Here is a 21,221-nt window from a genome sequence, read left to right as displayed (position 1 = left end):
CTTAAGCATTTTAAAACCCATATTTACTTTACATACAACAATAGTTTAGTTATATATTAAAGACTGATAGAAAGAGACCTAAAAATGTTAAAATGTATTACTGGCACGCGAAACCTTAAATTAGAGTGAATAAATGAAGACTTGGCACCCCACTTCTGAAAGGTTGCCGACCCCTGCACTACACATTCAAATGAAATGTACTGAGCATTAGAAGAAATTTACAAGCTCCAGTACTGCCAGCTTCACAATACACTGCACCTTCCAGAACACACAGATTTTGAAATAGGATTTGAACTTGGACCAGAAGAAAGGTATGAAAACCTACTGGACCCCTTTAAATGCCACCTTAGCAGAAGCCCATCACCCTCCCAGTTAGAAAGGAAGGGATAAAAGTATTAACCTTCTCCATCCCAGTTACTTTTAAGATGCCACTTGAAAGGGTTTAAAAGACTCAGAGGTTTTTCACGTGCAAGCCTCTGAGTGTAACCTCCCTTATAGATTAAAAACACTTTTTTGTATATTTAACACCATTATAAATGCTGGAGGCAAAGCGGGGTTTGGGATGGAGGCTGACAGCTCACGACTCCCCATGTAATAACCTCACGACCCCCTGAGGGGTCCCGGCCCCCAGTTTGAGAACCCCTGTTCTAGTCATTCATTACCATGAAGCAATCACACTCTCCTGTATTGCTCTGCAGGGAGCCCACAAACATGTTTTCTCTAAGGTTCCCAAAACCAGAGGTTCTCAACATTTTTATTTCGGAGGCCCCAACTCCAACATACTATAAAAACTCCAGGGCCCAGCAGGGGGAGCGCCAGGACTCCAGCTGTGGACCTCTGGTTGAGAACCGCTGCTCTACGACAGTGTTTTCAACCTTTTTCTATTTGGGAACCCTTAAAAAATTTCAAATGGAGGTGTGGATCTTTTAGAAATCTGAGGCACAGTCTGCAGACCCCCAAAAGTATGTGAACCACAGGTTGAAAACCACTGCTCTCAGAGCTTTAGCAGTAAACATCAGCATATCTACAGCTCCTGTGTTCAGAGTTTAGTTGGAGGCTGCTATATAATTATATCCCATTTAGTAAACAAAAGCACTTATACATTTTAAATTTTTTAAAATAAGAGTTCTCATGAAATATTTATGCACTATAGTGAGAGCAACAATCTGATCAGCAAGATAACTTCCCTCCCTGCACCACTCTAGTGAATCAACAAGGGAAGTGAGTGATGCGGCCTTCGGGCCAATGTACTAGTCCTCATGTGGCCCTCGCAGTCATTTGAGTTTGAGACCCCTGGGGTAGACGATATTGCCCTGACCTTTCATTCATCTCTAAAGATGATACAGGCACACCGATACCTGCATCACAGATGATCTTCAGTGAATTCCAGAACAGCCAGCACAGACCAATACTGAACCATATTGGCATGCTCTCTACTCAAAACCAGCACTGTGCTGAAATGTTAAAGAAGCAGACTGGGCTGCTCTTACTATGACCGTGGATAACACAATCTCCCACAGTTCCTCAACGCTGAAGACTTTTGACCGTTTTACTGCACTCAATCTCCACCGCAAAGAAGAACATCCCCCAGGGACTCAAATCATCGTACACTCCACGCTGGACTGCAGAGACCCAAGAGCTCTGTGATGTTCTCCTGGTGTTATCTGGACCGGCGATCTGCTAGGTCACTCCAATCCTCGACTTTGGGAGCCAGCCTTACCCTGCTCTGCTGTGAGAACCCCCACTCCTGGGCTGTTCACACACAGCCTCTAGCATGTAAACTCATCCCAGCTACGCGAGTGTGCGCTTTTGGCCAGCCGCTGCTTGGATTGTGCAACCAAATGAAACTAGCCAATATTTCCGGTCCCAGACACAACCCTAGGAATCGCCATCTTGTACTGTCCAGTTATGCCCGCTGGACGCTGCAAGCTTATATGAGTTAGTCAATTTAACAAAGAAATTGATATGCACCGGGCTTGTTATCCTAAGGGGAATCTCTGACATGCTTCAAACCAAATGCACTGCTTCAGGTAGAATAAAAAAACAAATTTATTAACTACAAAGATATAATCACTTAAAATCTAAGTCAAAGTACAACAAGTCAGATTTGGTCAAATGAAATAAAAGTAAATGCATTCTAAGCTGATCTTAACCCTTACAAACTTAGATGCTTCTCACCACAGGCTGTCTCGTTGTTCTTCAGCCAGGCTCTCCCCTTTGATCAGTGCTTCAGTCGCTTGGTAGTGGTGTTTGTAGATAGAGGTTGGAGGGAAAGAGAGAGCATGGCAAACCTCTCTCCTTTTTATCATGTCCTTTCTTCCCTCTTGGCCCCCCTCCTTCAGACTGAGGTGAGCATTACCTCATCCTAGTCCCAAACTGACCAAGGGAAGTGGGGGGCGGGGGGTGACTCACTTGAGAGTCTAACAGATCCTTTGTTGCTGCCTAGGCCAACGTCCTTTGTTCCTGTGGGGCTGGACTGGGTTTGTCCCATACATGCCCTGTTGAGGCGTGAACTGCCCCTGGAGAGTTTTGCCTGGGCCTCTGCTTCTGGAGAGTTTTTGTCTGGGCTTGTTTTAAGCTATGAGGACACATTTTCAGTCTCAGAACTATATACATAAAATTACAACCTATAACATTACTGTAACAACAATGCTCAGTGCACCATGAGCCTTCCGAAGACACCCGACATGACAAACTGGATACCACACAACCATATTATAGGGATGAACATGGGGATACAGGTGTTCCCCTGAGGTACACAGCATCACAAGCTCTGCCACAAATATGATGATTGTAGAGACCTAGAAATTGGAAAAGTCCTCCTGGCATCACTGGATCCAGCAAGGCAGAAACAATGGCTTGAATGCATAGGTCTAAACTTCACACACTTGAGCAGACATGCCTAGAACTTGATGAGACACCTGGGGGCTGCAAATCCCCACATACCATTAGGCTGCAGGTGAAAACCAATGCCCTCACTGCTCAACTTTTGTGGACATCAAAATACCCAGTGAACAAACAGTATCGCAGACAAGTCCAGCATTGACTTTGGCAGGTGACATCCACATGCCCTCCAGCATTCCAATGGTCTGGACCATTCACAAGTAAGGATATTGATACAGCCAAGAAATTGGGAAAAGCAAAAGGAAAAGATGGTATCTATCCTGAGTCCACTGTCACAGAAATAGATGATGCAACTGTTCACCAACATCCTGAAGACCAGTGAATTCCCCCGTGTGTGGAGAAAAGCCAAGGTTATTGCACTCCTAAAGCCTGGAAGACCTGCACATCACCTTTCTAGTTACAGGCTAATCCCCCTCGAGGACCACCTACATGGTGATGGAGCATATGATTCTAAACCAAATTGGGCCCACTGTGGACGCAAACCAACCCAAGCAGCAAGCTGGACTGCACAGAAGTTGCTGTGACCAGGTCCTGGCCCTCACTACAAAAATCAAAGCTATATTCCAACGAAAATTCAAGACCAGTACTGCTTTCGTCAATCTGTCAGCAGCATATGACAGTCTAGAAGGGTTGTCTGTTACTGAAGCTGACCAAAGAGATCCTCTGTGTGCGGATTTTCAGGCTGCTGAATACCATGAGCATATACCTCAGACATCAAGCCAGCAAGCTGCTCACTTTGAATAATGGGTTACCACAAGGCTCTGTACTTGCTCCAACACTCTTCAATATATACATGAGCGATACGCCTGATATGATAGCGCAGACGTTTGTGTATTCTGATGATTTGGCACTCACAATTCAGGCCCATAGCTTTAAAGAATTTGAAGCGACCTTTACATCTGACCTTAAGATCATGGAGGCAAGTGGCAGCTGAGACCAAATCCGAGCAAATAGGTAGTCTCTACTTTCCACCTTGACAACAGAATCGCACAAAACACTAACTGTTGAGTTTTGTTGTGAAACTGTGCATTATGACCCAAAGCAAACATATCTCAGTGTCATTCTTGACCACACACTCACCTTTCATGACTATCTTTAAAAATTAGCCTCTAAACTAAAGCAAAGACTCACATAAACATTATTCAGAAGTTAGTGAGAACAAGCTGGGGATCAACTGCCCCGGTGCAAGAAACATTGGCCTGGGTCCTGACCTACTCAGTTGCAGAGTACTGTGCACGGGTGTGGACAAGAAGCTTCCATACCCAACTTGTGGACAGGCAACTGAATCAGACCATGTGAATCATCACGGGAACTCCAAAATCAACACCTCTACCATGGCTTTGTATTTAGCAAACATCCATTGAGTTATCCATTGACATATAGCCACAGCACAAGAACTTAAATGCATCAAAAACTATCCAGACATTCCCATCTGACAGATTATGGATAACATACTCCAACAACGCCTGAAAACTCATGACCACCTCATGTCTATGGATCTGGCCTTGGAATGAGAAGGCATCTGGACCCCATCTACCATTCCAGCCAAGCTTATTATTAATGACCCAACAAGCCGCCCTCCCGGTTTCGACCTGCCATGAAGACTTTGGACCACATTGAGCTGCATCTGAACAAACCATGGAAGATACAACTACTTGATGCACAAGTGTAAAATCAAAGACTCACTTTCATGCAACACCCAACATGAGAACATCCAAACCATCAAACACATCATAACTCAGTGCCCTAAACATGGATTCAAAAGTGAACTGGATGATACTCATCATACCACAAAAGAGGCCTTGAAATGGCTTATAGACCTACAACTGCATCTACTGAATGTCATTCTGCAGATGCCAAACGCTCATAAGAGATTGTTTTTGAATCATTTAATCAGTGAATATTTTCATGGGAAAATTACACTGATCATTTTATATAGTCTTCACTGAATATTTATAAAAGCGACTGCTTTGTAAAACTACCTTTACTGAAAAAAATTTTACTTACTAGTAATCTAAGATGTATTGCATATATGCAACTTTGTGATTTCTTAACAGAGCTCAAAGAATGGAAATGGACAATATATTATTACAGAAAGTTACAAGACAAAGCAATAATACAAACAAAACTGAAGATTAAAAAATGAAAACCATTAGAGATCAGAGAGAACAAAAATTTAGAAAATAAACAGAAATGAGAAATATGGAATTTTTGTGAGGAAATACAGTTGATTGGTTGGAAAAATAACTGCATGTCGTACTCTCAGAGGAAGAGGAATTTGTATTATGATGAACAAAATATAACTAGGAGTAATGGGATTAAATTAATACAGGAAAAATGTAGGATAAATGTCAGGCAACACAAACTGAGAGTAAAGTCATTCAAACTGTAGAATTCTCTCTTAAGCAGGTAGAAAAACCTTGCCATTTTACTCATTTTAAAGTAAACTGAACACTAGTTACTGTATAAAAGAATAATCTAACGCTGGGAAAAGAACAGACTATGTGATGTAACAAGTCATCTTCTGTGAGTTAAGTAAAAATAAAATATACCTGATTGACATGAAAATGCATTCTGTCAACTTTTCACATTGTACTTAATAAAACATATCGACTTACAGAGGACAGCCACAGCTCCAGACTCAAACATGAGGCACTCTTCCTTATTTCTGGTTTCCACTATCACACTGAATGGAGGTGGATCCAGTTTGTGATAGACACGATATCCTTTGCTGAAAGCCATTTTTCCTTTATCAGAGGCAACCCTGTCCAATACAAGACCATGTTAGTGAAAGCTTCCTGTTCCTTCAGAGTTCTCACTGCAAAGCAGTCCCAATTCTTAGCTTCACTCAGGTATTTTAAGAGAGTATCTAATTGGGGGTGGTGTGGAGAAGAAGGGTGAAGACATGTCATGTCATGAGGAAGACAGACAGAACCCACACAAGGACTGAATGATTTTGGCTAAAGCTCGGTTTGCTCAGAAAAATGTATTCAAGGGATATTTATAGACAAGCATTACAATGAGTTGGCTTTTAGAACATAAGCACCTAAATAAGCAACTTTTAAAAGTTCATTTGCAGATTTCGCCAGGTTAACAAAAACCATTTCACAAACATTTATTTAACAGACTATGATTTCTTGGATGAGAGGTTTCAGAGTAGCAGCCGTGTTAGTCTGTATTCCCAAAAAGAAAAGGAGTACTTGTGGCACCTTAGAGACTAACAAATTTATTAGAGCATAAGCTTTCCGATGAAGTGAGCTGTAGCTCACGAAAGCTTATGCTCTAATAAATTTGTTAGTCTCTAAGGTGCCACAAGTACTCCTTTTCTTTTTGGATGAAAGGGAGTCACTGACAAACAAACCAGACTGAGCAAAGAGTGACAACTACCTAATGATGAAAGTGGGTGACTGGGAGCCCAGACAGGTTCAATTTTTAGCTCTATTAGCGACTCTGACCAAAGGGACTCTGCCAGTAGCTTAAGCCCAAAAGCTGTTTATTTTTTACAAAACTTAGTGGTGACAGAAATATTTTTGGTACTACTGTCGTTTTAATGGATGCAGATTTTTGTTGTTGCTTGTTTGGATTTAAACCTTCCCCTATAGTATTTACTATGACTCAACCATTATGACACTGGGCTAGTGAAATTGATTAGAAAGCAGAAGATGAGACTGGCTAAAAAGAGACTATACATAAAAGTGAACTCAGAGTCATTAGGCTAATTTTAATCACACAGAACAACAAAAACAAAAAGGAAAGGGGGGAAAAATACAAAAGGGGAAAAGCAAATAAAATAAAGAACACTCTATTTTAGCAATCTAAGGTGTTATTAGTAACAAGGATAAGGCCTTTTAAAAACATCGGGGTTACCTTTTATCCTAGCACTACCGCCTGGGCCTCTCCATTTCTCAATTCCCCTCTCTAGAAAGGGCCCGATATTTACCGGTCTCCTCGCAGGGGGCCAGCGAGCTCAGAGCACGCTGCCATGCTCGGATGGGACGCCGGGCAGCCGCGGCAGCCCGAGCTCGGATTATTCCCCTCCTAGGGCCAGAGGCGCCGCGGAGGGAGAACGGCAGGGCCGGAGCGGCGGGGAGGGGAAGGGACGAGACACTGGCGAGCTCACCCCGGGCCGGCCCCCTCGGGGCTCCCTGGGATAATGCCCGGGGGCCGTGCGCGGTGACCAGCTCACGCGGGGGAGGGAGGCAGAGCCCCCAAGGCAGGGACAGGCAAACCCGAGAGCTGGGAGACAAGCGGCCCTGGCCCTGCCCCTGCCCCTGCCCCGGGGGGGGACGGACGGACCCGGACAGATCCAAACACCTCCCCCGCCAGACAGGCCGGCCGAGTGGCTGCCGCTGATGCTCAAGGATCCTCCATCTTGTGCAGCTGCCGCGGCGCCACTTCCCTCTGCCCCGCGCCGGTCGCACCCGGGGCTGAGCCGCGCAGCCTCGCCCCTGCCCCGGGCCGCAGTGACAGCGTCCCCCGCAGGCCCCGGCCCCTCACCGGCTTCGCCGCCACCTCCAGGGCCGCCTCCTCCCGCGGCGGCTACGGCCGGCGACAGCGGTTGCCTCACTTCCGCTCTGGCCCGACCATCTCTTCCGCATTGCGCCGCCCGGGGCCGGAAGTTGGGGGGGAGGGGAGAGTAGCGCTGGGCTGCGCGCGGCGGTGGGTGCTCGAGGCAGTGGGAGGGGGCCGTGGCCTCGCTGGCACGTATGTAAACGCTCACGAGCCTCCAAGCGGAGGGGCGCGCGAGACACCCCCCCCTCATGTCTCTGCGAGGTGTGGGGCCCCCCCGCCCCCCAGTCTGCAGGTAGGGGTGGCAGGTGTGTAGACATTTTGGTGGTGCCCAGAACCCGCCCTTCCTCCAAACTCCGCCTCCCCACCTGCCAAAAGCTCTGGGAGGGAGTTTGGGTGGGGGGAGGAGGTCTGGGGTGCAGGCCCTGGACTGGGGCTGGGGATTAGGGTGCAGACGGGGTCCAGGGTGCAGGCTCTGGGCTGGGACAAGGGGTGGGGGTGCAGGAAAGGGTGAGGGGTGCAGGCTCTGGGAGAGAGTTTGGGGACAGGCTCCGGGCTGACGCAGGGGGTGGGTGTGCAGGGGGGATGAGGGGTGCAGGCTCTGGGCTGGGGCAAGGGGTGGAGGTGAGGGGTGCAGGCTCTGGGAGGGAGTTTGGGGATAGGAGAGTGTGCAGAGAGGGCTGGGGATGAGGGGTGTGGGAGGGACTCAGGGCTGGGGCAGAGGGTTAGGGTGCAGGGGGGGTTGTGAGGGCTCTGTCTGGGGCTGGGGATGAGGGGTTTGGGCATTGGAGAGGCTCAGGGCTAGGGTGGAACGGCAGCCTGCCCTGGCCCCAATGGACGGGTCACTAGGACCCTGCAGCAGCAGCTGATGCTGGAAGCCAGCAGAGCAGAGTCAGCGTGAGCTGCAGGCTCTGGGGCGGTGAGCGGGGGCAGCAAGTGGGGCTGGGGGATACTTGGGGGAGGCGTGTGGTGGCAGCAGGCGGGGCCGGGGGAGAGACCTGACCCCAAACATTGGTGGAGCTGGGCCCCTGGGCCCTGAATATTGGTGGAGCCTGAGCACCATGAGCCCATATAACTTGCCGCCCGTGCCTGCAGGACCTGGGGGGTAGAGTGTCAGCGCCGCACCACGGCTCTCGCAGGGACACTCAAGGGGCTGGGGTGGTCGCTGCGGGGGGAGGGGAATATGAGGTAAATTTGTGTCTAAAATGAGTGACCGTGCCAGGAATCCACCCCCTCAGGCCGGCTGAGCCCCGAGGTGAGTGGGAGTGGTCAGGGCTGGGCGGTATTAGCCCAGCCTTGGGTTGGGGGTTGAGGCCTGCGGGGCCTGGGAAACCCGCCTGACCAAGGGGAGCCTACAGCAGTGTTGACAGCTCTTCCCATTTTAAAACCTTGTATCCTGGAGTCCTGGGATCTGGGGAGAATCTGCTTTTTCTTAAAAACTCACCACAGCTGTCTGGCCTGGTAGTTGCTGAGAAAACTTGGGCAGTAACTTTTTACTATAAGTCAAGGATAGGACAGGTCATGGGCAATAAAACAAGGATTCAGGGATGCCCATGACCCGTCCCTGACTTTTACTAAAAATAACTGACAAAATGGGGACAGGGGTCCAGCACTCACCACCGCCTGCAGCAGCTGGGAGCTCCAGCCACGCCACCCTGGGACTCAAGCAGAAAATGTCACAGAGGTCTCGGGAAGTCATGGATTCTGTGACCTCCATGGTATAATCTTATCCTTACTCAAGGATGATGGAAAGTTTGTCCTCTGCCCCCTAATGGGGTGTTGCCCTCACATCCGGAGTGGCCTCCCAGAGTCTGCTTCAAAGCATGCTGAAGTCAAGGGAAAGACTCCCAGTTATTTAAGTGGACTTTGGGTCAGGCCACGTCCAACCACATTTACAATGTCCTTTAAGACCTGTCTTCCTCAAGGTCTATTGGTGGTGTTATATGTGGCTAGGGAAGGTTGGCATGCACTTTATTAAAAAAATTTATTACCACTATAAATTAGAAGTCTGTTGGGTGCCCTCCCATCATTTATGACTGACCTCAAGCCCTTCTACTGCAAACATTTACACATGAGTATTTTTACACATGAATAATCCCATTAAACTCAAAGGACTCAGGGTATGTCTACACTGGAAACTTCAAAGCACTGCCACGGGAACGCTCTCACAGCAGCGCTTTGAAGTGCAAGTGTGATCGCGCGCGAGCACTCGGAGAGAGCTCTCCCAGCAATCCTGGTAATCCGCCTCCATGAGGGGATTAGCTCCGAGCCTGTCTACACTAGCACTTTAACGCGCTCAGACTTGCTGTGCTCAGGGGGGTGAGTTTTCACACTCCTGAGCCAGCAAGTTAGAGCGCTATGAAATGTAAGTGTTGACAAGCCCTTAGAGTTAAGCACATGCATAAGTGTTTGCAGGTTCAGGGTCCCTCCGTTGTCAACTCTTCAGGTCAGGGACCATGTCCACATTCTATGGGCATGGCTACGCTTGCAGATGTAGAGTGCTTTGAGTTAAACCAGCCCTTGGAGAGCATAGTAGGGAAAGTGCTGCAGTCTGTCCACACTGACAGCAACAAGCACGCTGGCATGGCCATGTTTGCGGCACTTGCAGCGGCATTGGGAGCGGTGCCTTATGGGCAGCTATCCCAACGTTTTTTATACTGTGCGCTTTGGTCTGCAGGAATGGAGCCCGAATTGCTGAGGAATATGCTGACGAGTCTCGCCAGCACGTCACGTTTGGCAGTCAAGTTACTCCTTAAGATCCAAACTGACAGTGAGGGCTCTGATGCTGATATCGACTCGAGTAACACATACGACACGAGATTGGTTGTGGCATTCATGGACATGCTCACCACCGTGGAACGCCGCTTTTGGGCTCAGGAAACCAGCACTGAGTGGTGGGATCACATCGTCATGCAAGTCTGGGATGACGAGCAGTGGCTGCAGAACTTTCGGATGAGAAAAGCCACTTTTATGGGACTGTGTGAGGAGCTTGCCCCCACTCTGCGGCGCAAGGACACGAGATTGAGAGCTGCCCAACCGTGGAGAAGCGGGTGGCTATTGTAGTCTGGAGCTGGCAACTGCAGACAGCTACCAATCGGTCCCTAACCAGTTTGGAGTGGGAAAATCAAATGTTGGAATCGTGTTGATGCAAGTTTGTAGGGCTATTAATCGCATCCTGCTCAGAAGAACCATGACTCTGGGTAACGTGCATGACATTGTGGCCGGCTTTGCACAAATGGGTTTCCCTAACTGCGGAGGGGTGATACATGGGACGCATATTCCAATTCTGGCACCAGCCCACCTAGCCTCCAAGTATGTTAATCGGAAGGAGTATTTCTCTATGGTTCTCCAGGCACTTGTGGATAACCATGGGAGTTTCATTGACATTAACGCAGATTCGTCTGGAAAGGTGCATGACGCATGCATCTTTCGGAACACTGGCCTGTTCCGGAAGCTGCAAGCAGGGACTTTTTTCCCAGACCAGAAGATCACTGTAGGGGAAGTCACAATGCCCATTGTGATCCTTGGAGACCCCACTTACCCTTTAATGCCGTGGCTCATGAAACCCTACACAGGAAGCCTTGACAGAACAAGGAGCAGTTCAACAATAGGCTGAGCCAGTGCAGAATGACTGTGGAGTGTGTTTTTGGCCGTTTAAAGGGCCGCTGGTGCTCTCTGTATGGGAAGCTGGATCTGGCCGGTGACAGCATCCCCACGGTTATATCCGCGTGCTGTACCCTCCATAACATTTGTGAAGGGAAGGGTGAAAGATTCACTCAGGCATGGACCTCGGAGGTTCAACACCTGGAGGCTGAATTTGAACAGCCAGAGAGCAGGGCTATTAGAGGGGCCCAGCGCTGGGCTGCAAGGATTAGGGATGCCTTGAGGGAGTAATTTGAGGCTGAAAGCCACCAGTAAAGTTTGGTGCCCTGCACAAGAGTGAAGTGCGGTGGTTCCAATGTTAGTAGGAATCTGTGTTTGCTACACTGACTTGCAATGCCTGTTTCTTTCCTGGGTAAGATATCTTTTACTTTATGCAATAAATAATAAAGAATATTTTCAAAGCCAAAAAATCCATTTTTTGAAAATAAAATTCATTTATTGAAAAGAAACACAACTGCTTGGGAAACAGGGCAAGAGGGTGGGGTGGAGAACGGTACAATCACAGATTTGCGTATGTCCTGTTAACATACTCAGCCTTCCTGGTTGGAGTACTGTGCAATGAGTGCTGCACTTCAGGATGGCTATAATGCATGGTGATGGGGGTTGAGTGCAGCGGGTAAGAGTTGTGGTTTTCAGGGCTGGGTGGTGAAGCTACAGGTGTTGGAGGCAGCTGGTGGCGATAAGAACCCAGATGTTGGGGATAGTGGGTTGGAGGTGGCCTGGGGGCACAAGGGAAAGGGTTTTGGAACAAGGGCCGCAGGTGAGGGCGGGCACCGTAGTGCTCTGCCTGCATGGGTACGAGCGCCTGGATCGAGTCCGCTTGGCGCTCCATGATGCTTATCAGCTGCTCTGTGCTTTGCTGCTGGAGCTTTGTGCTTTTGTGCCAGCGCTCCTCATTCTGTTGGCACATCCTCCTTTCGCTCTCCCTCCACTCCTGCAATTTTTGATTCTCGTTAAGGGCCTGCTGCGTGACTTCATACAGCATGTCTTCTTTGCTTTTACGTGGCCTCTTCCTAATTTGTTGGAGTCTTTCAGCCGGTGATAACACGGACAGCTGAGATCTCAAGGTTGCATCTGTAAAGGAAAAATGCAACACTTAACAGAGGCAGCATTGTTCACTCCAGACAGAGCTATGATTTCCCTGTACTTAAGGGCAAGCGCAGTCTACACAATAATATAATTTGCCCGTCCCAAAGCAAGCGAACATAACCCACGGGAGCGCCAAAATGGTGAGTAAGCAGTGGATCAAGGGGGACTGATTGTTTCATGGTCGTACTGTCCTCTAGGTTTCCTTGCCTTGGGGAGAACCAACAGCTGCAGGGGCCCCTATACTGAACACTCTCCCCACATTTACCACAGGAGTTCGTCCTGGAAGAGATCTTGCTGCAGAGGGTGACCTGGGAAGCAAGGGAGGGTCTTTTACTGCAATGTGGATTCCGCCCTGGCCCATATGCAGCTTGCCTGTGTGCAGCAATGGTCCCCCCGCCCCTCACAGAACAGTGGTGCAGACATGTTAGCCTGACTGGGACAAGGACCCCAGTGGCTCTGCGAAGAAACCTGTGCAAGTGGATTGCCCAACTTCTGGATGAGACCTTTGAAGAGATCACTGAGAGCGATTACCGTGATGTGAGAGAGCACATCAACACTATATTCTGCATCTAAGCATGCATGCCTGCACTGAATAATTTCATTCCCAAAATAAAAGCCGCTTACCGGGAACCTCCTCTGGGGTTTGTCCTTCCACAAGTACCAGCTGCTCCAACTGGCTACCTTCCTCCTGGCTTGAGAACAGCTCCTGGCTGCATGCATCTAGGGATGCCTGGGTGTCTCCCTCCTCCTCAGCACCCTGGCTCCTGCTTTGCTCCTCCTCCTCCTCCTGCCTTGTTGCACTGGATTCTGAGGTGTCCATGGTGATACTTGGAGTGGAGGTGGGGTTGCCCCCAAGTATCACGTTCAGCTCTTTGTAAAAATGGCAGCTCGCGGGGCAGCACCGGAGCAGCTGTTTGCCTTGCAGGCTTTGCGGTAGGCATTCCGCAGCTCCTTCACTTTAATCCTGCACTGCAGTGCGTCCCGCTCATGGCCCCTTTCCATCATGTCCCTTGATATCTGCCTGAAGGTATAGTAATTCTTATGGCTGGAGCGCCGCTGGGACTGGACAGCTTCCTCCCCCAAACACTGATAAGGTCCAGCACCTCGCCATTGCTCCATACTGGGAATCACCTGGCGCGTGGAGGCATGATTACCTGGAAAGATTCGCTGAGAGCACTCCATGGCTGGCTGAGCAAACAGGAAGGGGATTTTCAAAATTCCCAGAGAATTTAAAGGGTGGGTATGATGGTTGGTCACTTGAGGGCAGGGCAGTAGAGTTCAAAGTGATGACCAGAGTGGCTAGAACAGGCATTGTGGGACACTTCTGGAGGCCAATCAGAGCGCATTGACAGGCGAAGGTGTCCACAATGGCACTGCGGCGCTCCACCCAGGGCGCATCAAATGTTATTCCACTCACTGAGGTGGATTACCAGGAACCACGGAGTCAGTGCTCTCTACGTGCCTTGCCAGTGTGGACGTGTCATGAGATAGGGCGCCCGGGGCTGCTTTAATGCGTTCTAACTCACAAGCGTAGCCAAGCCCTCAGTGTTTGAACTGCCACTGAGCTAAATGGTGTGCAATCCTGGCTGGGGCATCTGTGTGCAGCTGTGGTAATACATCAAACCCTAGTCAAAAGAGTGCCCTACCAGATTTCACAGGCATGAATCTAGCAAAGCATCTAAGTACACGTTTGTAAGCAGCTGAGTAGTCCTACTGAAGTCAGAGTATATTCTTATGTGATTTGTTGGATCAGGTTTTGAATTTGTCAACCTTTTTATTATTATTCATTTTGCCCCTCTGCTATTATTCTACTTTGATTAATGTATTTTGTACATCTTTACTCTAAAGGAAAGGTTTAAAATTATAAATGCAGAAATGTTTAAATGCCATTAAACAATCTATTGGAAACACACTAATGCGACTAACACAGCTAATGCCACTGCAGAATTTATTTTTGAGGTGTGCTAGATGCAAAAAGATGCTCAGCTCTCGTAACAAAACATCCATTTTACTAGACTAGCATGAGGCTCAGTTTCAGGTAAAACATGACTATCCCTCTATCTGCAGCTACACATTTATGGAGCCTCCTAGTCATAGTTCTCATTTCTCTCAGGCTCCTATGGGTCAACTATTAACTCTAAAATAAAATAAAACTCTAATTTGTGCACTTAAATTTTAAAACCAGATTATCATTTTAGACACTAGGTTTATTCCCCATTTTTTAGAAACGTGATCATGGGATATTTAATTTCCACTTGAGTGACTATCAAATGGACAGTATGGTTGCCACATTTAATTGCCTTGCATAATGACAGGTTTCAGAGTAGCAGCCGTGTTAGTCTGTATTTGCAAAAAGAAAAGGAGTACTTGTGGCACCTTAGAGACTAACAAATTTATTAGAGCATAAGCTTTCATGAGCTACAGCTTAGCTCACGAAAGCTTATGCTCTAATAAATTTGTTAGTCTCTGAGGTGCCACAAGTACTCCTTTTCTTTTCACATTTAATTGTTTACCTTTCAAGAAAAAAAATATAACTTCAAAACTTAATCATGCAGTAGTGGCACACTGCAACATTATGTAGCTAAATGAGGTTAAAGTCTTCATAAAAAAGCATTGTTACATCATAGCAGCATGTTTACATGCAGGTTCCCTAAAATAATTTTGAGGCTCTAACATTCTGAAAGATTCAGTGGAATGAGTTTTAGGGTAAATGAGAGAGAAATCTCAGATTAAGAACTCATGCAAAGAATGGTACCTGAAGGAGAGAAAAGATTGCATGCTAAATTCCCCCCTCCACCAACTTTTCAATGTCAAATTTCACTTCCCTTTGTTATTTGGGTGCTAGGTCCTTTTCTTATTGCTAATGTCTTTGCTCTTATCTTACAAAAAGGCTCCTTTTTAATCACTAATCCAATAATCACTCAAGTGCTGCAGGTGGGGGAGATTAGTAATTCAACAGGACATCATCTCCCCCTAGCCATTACTGATTTAATAGTTCAGCTGCCCTGACATTCCTCCAGTTAATTTAAAATTGAGGGTCTAATGACCTGTGGTCACTAGAGACCCCATAAAATTTACTGGAAAATTTAGGAAGTGCAGGTTTTTCTGGCCACATGCCAATTTGGTATTTATTTACTTGGGACTTTCTTAAATCCAGCTAGCAATTTTAATTTAATACTGTCCTATTTCATGTCCTAAACTATGGTGCTGTGCAATTATATGCCACCCTAGAGATAGCTGTATAGAATTGCTGAGTGAATGATTCTTGCATAAAGCTTCAGTTTATGAAGTGCTTTGAGATAAATGCTACATGAATGAAATTTCATTTATCACTAAAGATGCAACACTTTTAAACAAATAAGGTTCTCTCTCTAGCTAAATTGTGTGCTCAAGTGTTTATAAAGCTCAAATTTGCAGTTCTGTAAAGGTGACTGCTGTACAAATTTAAATTTCCTATTTGTCAACAGAAAATCAGCACTATCAGAGCTTCTGCACTTATCCTCCCGATACAGTGATCTTAATCTCAAAAGGTCCTCCTGAAGATATGAAAAAATTCCATCTCAATCTGCATTCAGTTCTTGCTCTCTCTGCTACAACAATGAAGGTGGCAAGTGTAATATGGATAACAGGAAACTGGATTGAGACCCTATAATTCATTTCATATGGCCATCAGCTGGCAGTGAAAACCATCGGAATGTAGCAACTTGATCACTACCAACATGGGGCAGATGGATAATCCTGTTATCAAAGCAGCCCCTTAAGTGATAAATAGCTGGATTTCAGTGTTTTGCATTTGGCAATAAATCCTATGATTTTCTTAAAATTGCCACATACATTATGGGAGAAAAAAAAGTATAAAAAGTATACAGTTTCACTGCATCCTCCAGCAACAGAAATTGAACATAGTACTTGTTTTTACATCCTTCACTAACTAAACTTAAAAGTTTGGCAAAGTTTCAAATATTTCATTCCTACGTGCATCTTAAGAAATGAGGTTAGAATTCCCTTTACTCCTTTTGTTTTGCCCTTTTAGCATGCCAGCACAAACTGATGTTCATTAAAGATGTAAATTAGCTATAGTTAACTTCATATGGATAAACTGCCATTTTATAATCTGACAATCTATTAAGAAAAATCACTCTATTGTAATGAAAAAGGAGGTGTGTGTGTTATACCCAAACAAGTCATTCTTTTAATATATTTACAGGCCTGTTGACAACCCAAATTGATGTAAGATACTGTAACTTGTAGCTTTGTAAGTAGCAGTAGCTTTCTAATAAAGTTGTCTTGAAAATGTTCAGCCTGATTAATATAGTACACAGATTTAATCAGTGAAATAATGTGGTCAACTGCAAGCCTGCATTTTTATTTTTTAAGGGGCATAACACTTCCTACTGCTACATGGTAGAGGGGAGTAAGTGGGTGGAGAGAAGAGGAAAGTGGCCACTCCCTCAATAGAAACTTAGCTCCAGGGAGGGTAAAGACAACCAGAAGGTTAGAGTTTGGGAGCGTAGTTGCTCTGTGAAGTATGTGCCCTCTCAGGGAAAGTTAAGTGTAAAGAGCATAGTGAGATACTGCTTCCATTAGGAGTCAAAATTCCCCTCTGCAACATTTATACACTGTGGAGGTGGACACGGTTGGACAGCAGAGCAAGGCCAAAACAGAGTACAGCTTCATAGGGCATAATAGAATCAGCTGTTCCTACAGATCTTGTCTTCTGTTAGAAGTACCAGTCAGACACACTGGTGGGGTTCTACTCTGCTTCTCGCTGCCTCCTTCATAAGATAATATAGTAGTGCATCAACCATAGCACATACAGCTATTTGGGTTTGTTTGTGGGTTTTATTATATTCATGGAGGCCATATCAAATAATTGTCTACATTTCCCCACATTGCCCCTGCCATAGTACATTCTAGCCCACAGTGGAGGTGTTTGAATTTGCAAGAATTCCTTTTCCAGATAAGGTATTAAATTGCAGCCATTGTTCTGGCCACAGAAAATTGGGTAACATTCATGCAATGCCCATTAAACCCCACAATTCAATTATCCAGGAAGTCTTGCTCCTCAGGATAAGAGCTCTACCTCAACTGGAGCTGACTGAGTACTTAATAGTTTTATCCTAATATATTGTAAAATAATATACTTACACTGGTAAGGTCTTTAAACCCCTTTGATTAAAATGGAATTCAAAGCACTCAGTTTTACAAGATTTTAAAAAGAGTCAAGTATGTTTTCTGCAGTTGCAGTAATGAAAAATGTTAGCTATTTACACTCAACAGCAAATAAAGTACCATTGACTATTCAGGGCTGTTGCTTTTAACTAGCAACAACCGTAGTCATAAAACTCTGAATTTAGGAATTGCAGACCAGGGTTCTTGCTGCAGCTCTGCAGCTGTGTGTAACTAAGAGGTATAGCCTCTCCATAACTAAGATTGCAGCCAGAATTGCACTATAAAAGGTGGATTTGGATCCTAATAATGTAAAGAGATCCCATCCCAAAACAATATGGCTTTGGTATATTTCAAAATCCTCCAATTAAAGTTTTTCCTTCATTATTTATTTAAAGAATTAGTCAACAAGCATGCAGATTTCTTCCTTTACCTCACTCCCAAGGAACAAAAAATAAGCTTCACAGGTTTCACTGACACAGCTCCATGACAGACAAGTTTATTGGAAGGATTCTTAAAAGCAGATACTCAGAATGTGCTCCATCAGCCCAAGTTCAGAAAACAATTGTTTGGTTTCCAAATAAGGTGTGCATGTTACAAATTGTACATTTTTAATATCCTCATTTATACCACATGACATGAGCATAAAATACAATGATTATAATGTTACTCAGTATGCCAATTTATTGCTACAATTCCCAACTAACATAGGACACACCTGGAGATAGCTTGTCCAAGCCAGTGACTGCAAGTTAGTGTTCCTGGGACTCCAAGATGTCTCTAGTGTTCTGACCCAAAACAGCTCTTACACCTAAAAGGCCATTTTGTTTTGTAAGCTAGTCCATTTTTTAAAATGGTCTTACTTGACAGGAAGTGTTTAAATTTAAAGTTGTTTGTCTTATGAGTCAATATAAATATCACACAGTGAATATTCAAATATTTGTTTCCTTTGTTTGGCTTTTACCCCTCTAGAAATATCCATGTGTGAGCAACTATATTTGACATCTACATCAAAGATATTATAAACTGTGCAATAGAACACAAACAGTAGATTTAGCAGAGTTGTTCAAGGGATGAGAGTCCAGGATTCATGACTGAAATGCTGCCCCCTTCAAGATGAGTAATGGGGGGGGGGGGAGGAGAGGAGGCGGCACACACCATCACACAGTGTTACCATTTACCTTAAAAAACGTAAGTTACCACATGTTTAAGTCATCAGACTACTGTTTGCATCAAAAACTATGCTAATGATGATTTTTAAAACAGTCTGAAGAAAGATCCATATTAACTCTGAATACAAGATGTAAAGTTAAGCTATTTCAGTCTGAGTGAAGCACAGCTGCTTTGTAAAGTTAGGTGCTATGTGAAAGCTTCTTTACTATTTAGGTCAAATGATTCTTGTATATTTTGCCAGCCCTTTTGACCAATAATGCAGTCAGTTTACTGAAGTGAATTTCAGCAACTGAAACAATTATTTCAATAGCAGAAAAACCACTATATCCAGTGTGAAAGTAACAGGGTGGTATAAATATAAGCATACTGTATATTACACATTATATATTACACATACTCCAGTTAACCATGGGACAATTAACTGAGTAGATGACTAGTTATCATGGGGTACAAAATATTTTTGTAAACAATGTGTTGAGAGATTTTAAGGGAAGTCTGACTGCTGGAAAGATGGTCTTCCTGGATTCCTTTTTTTTTTTTTTTTTTTTTTTTTAAAGAAATCAATACTTAAGGATGATGTATGTAACAATGCACTTTGTATTAAAACAAGGATCAGTATTTTACAGTTTAAGAAAACTTTACATATGTACATAAATTACACATCAGGAATGGTTTTAAAGCTCAAAATGAGTCATCTAAGTTATTTCCCTTCAATTAAAACCTTTAACTCTTTCACATTATGGTCATTTGCAACTGTCACAGCATGATCCAGCGCTCCAATACTTGCTAGAAGCTTTACTGTCTGTTTTATATGCTCCCTAAATGAAGGGAAAAAATAAGTTAATAAAACTAGAAATCAAAACCTTGCACAAGTCAAATATAATTTTAGAAATGTTTCACTACTTATTTCTTTTTTCCTCACAGCAAGTGAGCCAGCTTGTGGATAATTTTTTTAAATATGGCTCATTGAAATTAGTGTGTTTCTGGATATGAAAACAAAAAAGTCTCTTTTGGGGATAGCAATCCTAGAAACAGGAAGGGAAGACAAGCTGCATATGTATGGCTTATTTGGACACAGTCTCAGGAAAAACTAGTGGGTCACCACATGTGGTGTTAGGAAGTCAGTCGCAGCTCCCTTTAACTAACACACACACACACACACACACACACACACACACACACACACTTTGAACCAAAACATTTAAAAAAAGAGCAGTTTTTGTGCATGCGTCAAGAGATAAAAATACTGTTACAATTTGTAATAGATTGACCTGGATTGGGTAGGAACAACAGATTCACAGTAAACAAACTCCTAGCAATCCAGGATGTACAAGCCTGGTGGGAAAATTTTAAAAGTCCCACAAAAGGAACAAGATGCAGACATGAAATTTAACTATCCAAAGAAATGTTCATGACTACAGAAATCCAAAATCTACCCTAAACAGGACTATCAAAATGAACTATGAAGTGGTGTCCAACACTCAGACAAACAGATGCAAACATGGGTTATGATGTTTTGTTTTCCTCTTGGCATAAGTAATTGATGATTCTATTTCAAAGCAAAAACAATGTACTAGAGTAGTATTTCCCCAGTGACTACGGGACGGAGGAGCCTAGATGAATAGCTGTGTTGCAAAGGGAAGTAAGGACATTTATGTAATATATATATATACACACATACACACACACACACACACACACACACACACACTTTACAATAGATATAGATATATAAATATAATATAGATCAGTGGCCAATTGCACAATTGTTACCGGGAAAGTTTGGGATTTTTTGTATACTTCCATATACTTAAGTTATAGTCACAGAGCAAAGACGACTAAATTAATTGGAACTAGAATATCAGGAAGAAATCTTTTTGGCTCAATATCCATCTCCCCTTTCAGTATTAATCCACAGTTCCAGTGTGAGTTTGTCCGGCAGACAGCTAGTTTAGAAAGAAAATAGCTATTTATAAACTAGGATGACTATCGAAAGAGACTTTAATTTTCTACTGGAATCTCTCTCCTCGCCTCCTCCAATTCACCTCTAGTAGCCACATATGGGCATTTAAGTGTCTAATCCCATTTATGCTTTTAGGTATGGTGATTCTCATGAGCAGGGTTAAACAATGTTATCTGAGAATGTAAGGAATTTCTCCAGTGGGTTGTCCAGGTGTGTTTAAGACAAGAGCACAATTTGGATTACAGAAATCTTTATTGTGGACAATGGCGGGAATTTACATGGCAAGTAATTAGCTGCATCAGCAAATTTGTAAAGAAACCAGCAAAACCAAACAAAATCCCAAAATGCCACTTTTCAAGTAATTGTTTAGAGCAGAACTACACAATGGGAGCAGATTAAATGTAACCTTTATACAATACACTAGTCATTCCCAAAAGCCATTGATACCGTATTAAAAATCCTATTTAAAACTTTAAAAAAGGGGGAACTCCTCAAAGATTTTATACAGACAGACAGGTCTGCTGGCACATGTGCTTTTGTGTTGTATATATCAGCAGCATGAGATACTATTGCATAAATGATTCAAAATAAATTACCTTGCATTTCTTTTCTCCACATCAGAGCATCCAATACTATTTCTGTAAATTGTATCAGCCAGATGAACAAGGTATCTACACAAGTTTTCTAGCTGGGAAATAGTCTTGTCCCCTTTTAGATTAGTGAACCACTGTTTAGGAAAGCAAGCAATTAC

At 44.5% G+C, this 21,221-nt stretch overlaps 2 protein-coding genes across 23 annotated transcripts in view; both read right to left on the bottom strand.

The window, feature by feature from the left end:
- The window catches only part of SYNJ1 (synaptojanin 1), a 108,526-nt gene extending 100,969 nt beyond the window's left edge, over positions 1 to 7,557 (bottom strand). For 13 of the 21 annotated variants that reach the window (XM_038398889.2, XM_038398926.2, XM_043508601.1 and 10 more), the window contains exons 1-2: positions 7,402 to 7,556; positions 5,523 to 5,668 (exon numbers count right to left, since the gene is read on the bottom strand). In XM_038398889.2, coding sequence (XP_038254817.1) covers positions 5,523 to 5,668; positions 7,402 to 7,502 — 247 coding nt within the window. In that variant the 5' untranslated portion in view covers positions 7,503 to 7,556. Of the gene's footprint in view, positions 1 to 5,522; positions 5,669 to 6,771; positions 7,311 to 7,401 lie in introns of those variants that run through there. The other 8 variants (XM_038398956.2, XM_038398964.2, XM_043508644.1 and 5 more) reach the window with 3 other exon arrangements.
- Positions 7,558 to 17,802: 10,245 nt separating this feature from the next.
- The window catches only part of PAXBP1 (PAX3 and PAX7 binding protein 1), a 35,850-nt gene continuing 32,431 nt past the window's right edge, over positions 17,803 to 21,221 (bottom strand). The window contains exons 17-18 of one of the 2 annotated variants that reach the window (XM_038399010.2): positions 21,067 to 21,221; positions 17,803 to 19,325 (exon numbers count right to left, since the gene is read on the bottom strand). In XM_038399010.2, coding sequence (XP_038254938.1) covers positions 19,208 to 19,325; positions 21,067 to 21,221 — 273 coding nt within the window. In that variant the 3' untranslated portion in view covers positions 17,803 to 19,207. Of the gene's footprint in view, positions 19,326 to 19,425; positions 20,205 to 20,986 lie in introns of those variants that run through there. The other variant, XR_006279168.1, reaches the window with a different exon arrangement.

The sequence above is a fragment of the Dermochelys coriacea genome, chromosome 1 (genome assembly GCF_009764565.3).
Source record: "Dermochelys coriacea isolate rDerCor1 chromosome 1, rDerCor1.pri.v4, whole genome shotgun sequence".
NCBI lineage: Eukaryota > Metazoa > Chordata > Testudines > Dermochelyidae > Dermochelys > Dermochelys coriacea.
This window is presented reverse-complemented; position numbering and strand designations above follow the sequence as displayed.